Source organism: Octopus bimaculoides, chromosome 15 (assembly GCF_046866305.1).
Source record: "Octopus bimaculoides isolate indiv1 chromosome 15, ASM4686630v1, whole genome shotgun sequence".
Lineage (NCBI taxonomy): Eukaryota > Metazoa > Mollusca > Cephalopoda > Octopoda > Octopodidae > Octopus > Octopus bimaculoides.
In genome coordinates, this window is record NC_142942.1 from 42964869 (window position 1) to 42974868 (window position 10000).

The window sequence follows — 10000 nt, forward strand, 5'->3', positions numbered from 1 at the left end:
AACAATACATTCATACTCCACAAACTTTATCACATAATTAGACAATAATTGACTTTGTAGTCTTCAAATATAATCTTGTTAAAATAAATTTATGGATAATATACAGTAATTATCATTACATATGTACAATTTTATAAAACTGCGCTAATATTTGCGCCATCATATTAGCTTCCAAAGATGAAGCGTCAGCAACATATGCCAACAGCACTTCGTCTTGCAGATGAGACCTTGACTGTCTAGAAACGTTGATATCGAAACTTTTAGGGTTGGAAAGAACTGATATGGAGCTCATATGAAAACAAATATAATTCGATAAAAAAAAAAAAAACTAATGAAATTCTGTTTAAATGTGTGTGCGCCGGCACACACTCACACACGCACGCACGCACGCACGCGCGCGTATTTGTGTGTGTGTGTGTGTGTGTGTAACAGTATGTGTATGGTGGCTGGAAATGCATGTGTATATAGACACATGTCAAGTTGTCTGTTTATGTATCCGACGGCAACTAATACCATTGATGTTTGCTTTCATTTCCGCGCATGCGCGCGCCTTATATGTATTTATATGTGAGTTGCATGTATTTGTGTATGTGTTTGTATGTGTGCGCCTACGCCTTATGCGTTTGTGCTAATGCGGAAATCTGCTTGCATGAAATAACTGTATACAAACACATGCAAGTATGTATACCCACGCAAATACACACGCGTATACATACACACATATCTAAATTACCATCACCAATATACATATTGAACAGCCTTGTTTCCAGTCGCGTCCTGTATATTTTTTGACCGATTAAAAGATTACTGTATATCACTATCGACTTTTGTCTTATGAAAACAAAAATATTTAAAATAAATCCAAATTCATGCAATCCCCAGATTGGGACCTTCTCTTAAAATGTACCCATTTCAAGATATATATTTCAAGGTATATATGTACCTTGAAATGTACCCATTTCAAGGTATATATTTGCTATGGCCGCCTTCATACTAGAAATCAATATTCTTCACGGTTAATATGTCCTTCACTATTATGTTTTCAGAAAGTTACCTTGGGAGTTTAGCATGTGTTAGATGTTTCAAAACATTTCCACGGCAAATGACACACTGAGTGGACAAATGCCTTCCTGAGAACTAAGCGCGTGGGGCTCAGGAGGTACGAATGCTGTCTGAAAAGTATGCTTGTAATAAGGAAGGTACCAGATCACCATTTATCACAAATAAATACAGTACACGGTGTGAAATGGATCATTTATATACATACTCATGCAAACACATGTGCGCATGCATGCGAACACTAACATTGACAGATACAAAATGACTAAATTAAAAGAATTAAGAAGTTCATTTATCATATCTTTATATCTATATTAGTTATAAGTACTCCACTTGTGTTAAACTAGACATTACACTAATCGATCCAGAGCAAAATATACATACACATATAGGAATGTGCGATATACGCACCGAAACCACACTGATTCTGGACCCCATAGATGATGAGAGGCTTTCATGAATTTACATATAATGTAATTATAATAAAAACAGCATGAAGCATAAATAATATTCAAATTCATTATCCGGTCATAAGAGAGTAAGATGTTGATATGGATTTTGACGTGAGAAGTGTATATAACGTCATTAAGCTACACCAGGGCGACACCTGACTGATAGCCTATATTGTTGTCGCTTGGTAAAATGGATCGAATGAAATTTGAACTCAGAGCATAAAAGGTCGTAAAAAATACGAGAAACATTGAATCTTTTGCTCAGCTGAATTTGCATTACAACGTTCAGACTTTCATATATTAAATTCCTTAATCAAAGCTGAAAATATATATATATATATATATATATAATATATATATATATATATATATATATATATATATATATATATATATATATATATATATATAGTTCTATATTTAAGAGATGAGGAATTATGTACATTATTTACATTATTTACAATTGACGGATATTTTCCCTCTTCGTGTTTGTTGTTATCATAACGTTTCGGCTGAAATACCTTCCAGCCTTCATCAGGTGTCTTGGGGAAATTTCGAACCTGCGTTTTCATTCCTAACATATTTTTTCGATGCTGTTGTTATTATTATTATTATTATTATTATTATTATTGTTATTATTATTATTATTATTATTCAGGTCACTGACTGGAGTCAAACTCGGAATCTTGGGGTTAGGCAATGACCTGAATGATAATAATAATAATAATAATATATATTTCATTACTTTATATATTTTTCTGTCTATTATTTTTCACCCTTTATAATTGTGTAACTTATACGCGTGTAGCATATATGTGTATATGCGTGTATATATAGATGTGTACGAATGATTGTATATATACGAGTTCAAGACTCTACCTGTTGTACTTGTCTCCTTCCTTCCTTCATATATATATATATATATATATATATATATATATATATATATATATATATATATGTTTATATATCTGCAGGTGTAGATGTGTTTGAGAGACAGGGTGGTGTAATTGTGTATATACATATGTAACTTATTTGCATATTCAAGTTTTGCGGCGAATGTATCCACGTATGTATGTGCATGTGTGTATAGATTACGTTCTGTAAATCCGCGTGTGTATGTGTGTATAAAGATGTGTATATGAACATAATGATGCGTGCATGGGTATATATGCGTGTGTATGTGTGCATATGCGGATTCTATGCGTGTGAGTTTGTGTGTGTCTGTGTTACGATTATATAAACATAATTGTGCATATGTATACACATAATATAAATTATGTATATACATGCTAACATAGGCATATACGTAACTCACTTATAGAAACGTACATGCTAACGTATACTTCCAAAAATATATATAGTGAAATAAACACAACACCAGTTACTATACACAGTAAAACACTTAGTAACGCTTAACCTCACATTATATATATATATATATATATATATATATATATATATATATACACACACACATACACTGTCACAGACACTCATATATATATATATATATATATATATATATATATATATATATATATATATATATATACACACAACACCATACTATACAGAATAAAACAATAAAACGTGGAGTTAACTTACCTCACATAGTCTCTTTTGCAATAAGTTTTCCCATCCCTCACAAAACATGTACAAGTCTCATCCAAATACTGTTCGCAGTCCGCACATTTTAGACATGCGGCATGCCACTCTAAGTCAGGAGCAACTCGTAGTATATACTGATCATGTATCTGTGAACCACACCCCACACACATCGATACACGCCGTTTTTCTGGTAGGAATAGAAGAAAACAACAATGAGCGTATGCAAATAAATTGAGTCAGAAATATATTTTAAAAAACATCTCCTGTTTATATAATTAGGAGGTAAATAAATCAACAGGTAATAACGCAAAACGATAGCTAATTTTTTAATTGAATATTGAAAATACATAAATATATTTGCATTTATTAATTTGGTTGAGAGAAATAAAAAAACGAAATAACAAAATATGGAATGAATACACAAGTCAAAAATAATGTGAATGTATGTTTGTTTCTGTGAATACATGTGTTCGTATTTGTAAATATATATATGTATATACATGCGCATGCGTCTCCCTCTCTCCTTATCTATCTATATGTATGCATATATATATATATATATATATATATATATATATATATATAATCGGTCATAATGTCTTACGTTTAAGATGATTCCCATGCTTTCCCTGATGAGAAGGTTACAATTTTAATATCAAAGATCCCTATGGATCATACAGGTTGTAATCCTTTGAAACATATGTAGGAATACAGTATGCAATTATAACATGCGTTTTCTCCAATCCTTAAATTCTTAAATATACTCAAATACCCAAAATTTCAAGGAGTTCCTGCCTTAAAAACAGGAGCTAACCGCAGTTATTTTGTGTTCTTTGCTACATTGGTTTCTATTAACCCATTTATTCTATCAGAAGAATTTTTATTCATTAAGATAGAAGAAATACACATAATTATATATATATATATATATATATATATATATATATATAATTACACGTTAGTCAAGAATTAGTGGACCGGTTACTAGAGTATGGCAGCATATATCAAAGTTCATGAAAACACTTCAATCATTGAATAAGAGTTAAAAATAAATAAAGACAGATCATTAGTGCATATGCTTAAATTTTGAGAAATTATGACTCAATCAAAATGCAACTACAACACACACTCTGAAAGATAATATTCCACACGTCCATAAATGTAGGAACGATGCTCATCCCTAAATCGATTCGAAATTATTATGAACTCATAACGCCTAAAGGCTGAAACTAGAAGCACCATTTTAAGAACTGAGTGTGAACATTCAAACCCTCTTATGTTAGAAGTTATCAGTTCGGATATTAAGTTCTTCCTTAATTAAGAAGAAGTGATATTTTGAGCCATCAGTTATACGAATGTTATAGAAAATTGTCGTTCTTGTTTCCGGCTCTTGTTACTCACTAAAGCGAAATCTCTCTCTCTCTCTCTCTCTCTCTCTCTCTCTCTCTCTCTCTCTCTCTCTCTCTCACACACACACACACAATTTTGGACATTAATGTACTGCTACATATATTTCCAGGGATGGGGGATAATTTGAGGACAATGGATTTCATCAATTGTCAAGTCTTATTTCATTGACACTTAGAAGAAATAAACTTAAATTTGTCTTCAACAGGATTTGAAACTGCTCATAATGTAAAAAGCATAACTAAATAAAAGGTGCAAGTTAGTCTGTCCGATGCTCTACTGATTCAGCCAGTACACCTGACAAATACTCCATGGTAGAAATAGCAACAAAGAAATTCTTTCAAAATAAAATAGAATCAGTTTTAGATCTTAATTATGAGGTACGACATAAATCATCCCCAGACATCGAAAATAAAACTCTGTTTCTGAAGAACGAAGGAAAGATCGATACAGAAGCTGATCCAATGGAAGAGATGCTACACGGTAAACTGATATGCTAGAGATAGCAGCTAAATTTTCTTCAAATCATACTCAGTCATACAAAAAAGAACACTTTCGACAATGTACTCCACTTTCGACAATGTATCGCCTACCTCAGTCTAAATCGAACCCGTGTCTGCACTTAGACACTTCATCATTAAGGTGTAGACTTAAGGTGCAGCTGCACAAGCAACAAGTCACTCCTCTTCATCCACAACATTGATGTTGTTTAAAATACAGCAAAGGACGACACAGCTTGGCACAATTGTCATCGCGAGAATTGAACTCAGAACGTAAAGAGTCAGAACTAATGCTACAAGTCATTTTGTCCGATACTCTATCAATTCTACCAACCCAGCGCCTTTTCATAGCACGCATATAAGCCAGTGATACAAACACAAACACACACGTGTATATATATATATATATATATATATATATATATATAAGCGTGAGAGACAGAAATAGAGTATCAAAGTTTCATGCCAACCAAGTTATGGGCATATGAACGGGCGCGTGTGTACAGTGTTTGAAAATTGTGAATTCAGCAATTTTGATGAAGGTCTCGCGTCCGAAACATCATAACTACGTGGTGATACTAATTTAAAGCAAAATATTTTGTGTAGGAAACCTTCAGTATTTTTAGTTTACAATAAAAAATATGACGTTATTGGCCTCATATCTTTAAACCGCTTATTGCTAAATATTTTCATGAATATGTCACATTTTACTAAATATTGTAAAATTTAAAAGATATTTGTCTTTTTTCTTGGCAACCTGTTCACTGATTACAGCGCCACCTGTTCACTGATTACAGCGCCACCTATAAAAATTGCTGATACACATCGTAGTTTGATTTGCGAACAAACAGCTGTCACATCATTCTTTAAATATAGTAGAGATATTCATTCATGTATATGTATGCATTATGCATACATACATACATACACAAACACACAAGCGTGTTGTTCTAGTGCAATTAGCTCTTTCTATGTCTTTCATCATCTTTCTCTTTCTCTCAGACACTTTCATACATATATATATACACAAACCAGAAAATTATACACATACATACACTCAATTATGTGGCAAACAGGTATATGACGTGTGTGCACAGATACACGAATTTTATCATAACTTGTGTTTGTGACTGTGTGTATGCGCACGCGCGCGTGCGTGCGTGCGTGCGTGCCCATACAATATCTTATTCAACTCTGAATTTTAGGATATTTAATAAAAAAAAAAAAAAGAAAGTATGAACGCTGAGCTGAAAATCAACCCGTCAGTTTATAACACAAAAAGACACACAAGAATATAAATATGCACATGGATACACACACACGCAGACGTGAATATTTACGTACATACATGCATATATATATATACATAACATCCATATTAATATATATGAATACGTATATACATGTTTTTGTATATATATATATATATATATATATATATATATATATATATACATAACATCCATATTAATATATATGAATACGTATATACATGTTTTTGTGTGTATATATATATATATATATATATATATATATATATATATATACATAACATCCATATTAATATATATGAATACGTATATACATGTTTTTGTGTATATATATATATATATACATAACATCCATATTAATATATATGAATACGTATATACATGTTTTTGTGTATATATATATATATATATATATATATATATATATATATTGATACACATACATATGTATATGTAAGTATATTCATATGAATATACACATGTTTGTCTATCTATCTATTTTTTGTTTTTCTTTCTGTCTCTCTGTCTATCTGCGTGTGTGTATTACTATCTTCATTCTCACAATCTTTTTAACCGCATAGTTACCACAGTAACACAATTTACTTTATTTTTCTATTCTAATAGAATAAGTTAATATCGCTGTCAATTATAGTTTCCCTGTCAACTATTTTGGAATCATTTCATTTCAAATAAAGGGACTTTCTCGGTTTTCTAGCTATTTTTTCTGGCTACCAAAAAAAACACGTATGGTTCTAGTTTTTCATTCTTTTTCAATGTTGGTTTCTGTCCATTTTAATCGTTTCCCTGTGTAATGTTTATACATATTCTCCACCACCGCCACCATTATTATTATTATTAGTAGTAGTATTATTAATTGCATTGATGGCACTGATGTAGTAGGAACCGGTGAACGGCAGGTGAACATTTTAACTTCCTAAGTGTGTTCTCCAGTTCGCATTGCGTTGGTTCTGGTAGATCTAACCTTCCATGTTTTCAAGGTGCAAGGATTAAGATTTTAAACACCTGTTACGTACCAGTTGAGCATTCCTTACTCTAAAATCTGTGACCCTGTACTGAAGTAAAAAATTATGGCGTAAAGTGGTAGAATCAGTGGAGTGTTAAACAAAAAGAGTAGCGGTTTTGCGGTGCTTAATGACAACATTTTCATTTTCCGAGTCCCATTTGTCCTTCCAGAGACGACAGACCGAAGTACCAGTTGTATACTGGGGTCTATCAAATATTCATCACCGATGTGAAAGGAATTATTGCTATAAGACTAAGACGATTGCTATCATAATGACTCAGCGAATATTCCTGGGGGCGGGGTATTTAGAGCATATGGAATATATACAAGTTATGTAATGACGGAGTAGATTATATCGTTCTTTTATTTTTTTTTTGTTTCAGTCATTTGACCGCGGCCATGCTGGAGTACCACCTTTAGTCGAACAAATCGATCCCAGGACTTATTCTTTGTAAGCCTAGTACTTATTCTACCGTTCTCTTTTGCCGAACCGCTACGTTACGGGGAGGTAAACACACCAACATCGGTTGTCAAGCGATGGTGTAGGGACAAACACACAAACACAAGACGGGCTTTTTCAGTTTCCGTATACCAAATCCACTTACCCAGAACCCTGTGGCTGGTAAGCGAGTTACTTACCATACAGCCACTCCTATATATTTCTTTTTTTTTTTTTATATATATAAATACAAAGCGTTCTTCCAGAATTAACAATCAGCATCCTCATTATAACTATTAACAATATCATAAACCACTACAACAATTAACAATCATATTTAATATTATCTCAATGACAATTAGTGGCGGTGGGAAGGGGTGATGGTGTATTTTCTAATTCTTGTATTTAAAAAGAAAGAAATAATTAAATAATTAGAATGATGTCCTGGAAATATTTAGGAGTCGAAGAAAATTTCTAAGCAAATAGAAAGAATTTTGAACCCCCTTAAGAAACTAAAATGAACTTCCCGATTTTTCTCGATGGTGGTAGCGGTGGGTATTTTTAAAAAATAAAATAAAATAAAATAATTGAAAAACAAATAATTTTAAAAGAGGCTACGGAATACAAAAATACAAAACAGAAAAATCTAATTTGATTATAAAATAAAATAGTGAAAGAAATTCAATTTAGTCTTGTGGTTTATTTCTAGTTCTTCATCTTATTATTATTTTATTTATTCACCCTTGTGGCAAATTAAAATCAGATTGCTATCATTGTTGTTGTTAATGATTTATATTTTGTTTACATCTTTTGCATATAAACGACAAACGTGAACAGCGTCTCTGTTACCAAAGTGCATAATTATTTAAGTAGGACAACAAAAAGAATTAATTTAATTGTAATAATTTTATTATTATTATTATTATTATTATCATTATTGTTATTATTATTTTCATTATCATTATTGTTATTCATTCATTCATTCATTCAATGCGATATTCAAGATAATAGCTTGTTTCTTCAACCCGGTCGATCCCTAATCAATGACATTACATTCGTGACCACTCCGAAAACTTGGGGTTGTGAATGTGTCTAAAATTACATTATACGAAGTGCCCTTTCCTAAGACGACAGATTACAACATGAGGGTGATTTAGCTGCCAATTCTTGGAGATCGAGCGACCTCGTTGAGGCTTCCTCGGTAAAACACACAAGTAAAAATTTACACACACACACACACACACACACACACACACACACACACACACACACATGTACACACACACATCACATTTCCATTCTAAAATATATCACATTTCTCATTAATGCACATATATTTATACACACACACGCACACACATATATACACATATACACATGTGTGTGTGTATATATATACACACATTAGTTCTTTGTAACTTAATGCAATAAAATATACTTTAATGATCCCTCTTGTTCAAGCATCCACATGCAATTGTACCCTCCAGTGCGGGGTTCGAAGCTACCCGAAGAGTGAAACGTACGTAGGAACTAACAATATGAATTCGTCTATCTGAATTGTTCCTGTATATATGCGTAATGTGATGAAGAGTTCTACACATCCCCATGTAATCCCCCTCATGCAGACCTCTGGCGCTCCAGTCGTGAGCTTCCTGTAATTTAATATGACACTTTTTTACTCATGTTCAAGTGTCACCCCTTCTTTCAATGAAGTAAAGAGGATACCTCTAACTGTCGATCGAAGTACAAAGAATTATCGATAAATCACTCTCCTATCGTCTTAGAAAAGAGTACATTAGGTAAACAAGGACTGGAGGGTGGTCCGAGGTGGAAAGCCTTCACTTATAAAATAAATGATCAATCAGGATTGACTTGGAAGTGGGGTAAACATCCGTCTGTCATCCTCCTACACCTACTTCCTATCATCACCATCGTCGTCATTATTTCAAGACAGTAAAGTGTCAACGGAGGAAGATTTAGCTACTATTTTTACAGGACGAGAGCTCTGGCAGAAGCTGCTTAAAAATCTTCACAGAAGAGCAAGAAGATTCATACGAGTCCCACCCACCCTCGGCGACCGTACCCCAAAAAAGGGATGGGAGTTGATGACAGGGGAAATATATACATATACATATAGACATACTTATATATCCATACGTATAAACATATACATACATTTATATATACATATATATATATATACACACATATATATATATACATATATACACATATAT

At 32.5% G+C, this 10000-nt stretch overlaps 1 protein-coding gene across 4 annotated transcripts in view; it reads right to left on the reverse strand.

Moving 5' to 3' along the window:
• Positions 1 to 10000, reverse strand: part of LOC106870615 (insulin gene enhancer protein ISL-1-like) — a 151851-nt gene that overhangs the window by 61165 nt on the left and 80686 nt on the right. For all 4 annotated transcript variants that reach the window (XM_089363784.1, XM_089363783.1, XM_089363785.1 and 1 more), the window contains exon 3: positions 3120 to 3309. In XM_089363784.1, the coding sequence (XP_089219910.1) occupies positions 3120 to 3309 (190 nt within the window). The remainder of the gene's footprint in view (positions 1 to 3119; positions 3310 to 10000) is intronic.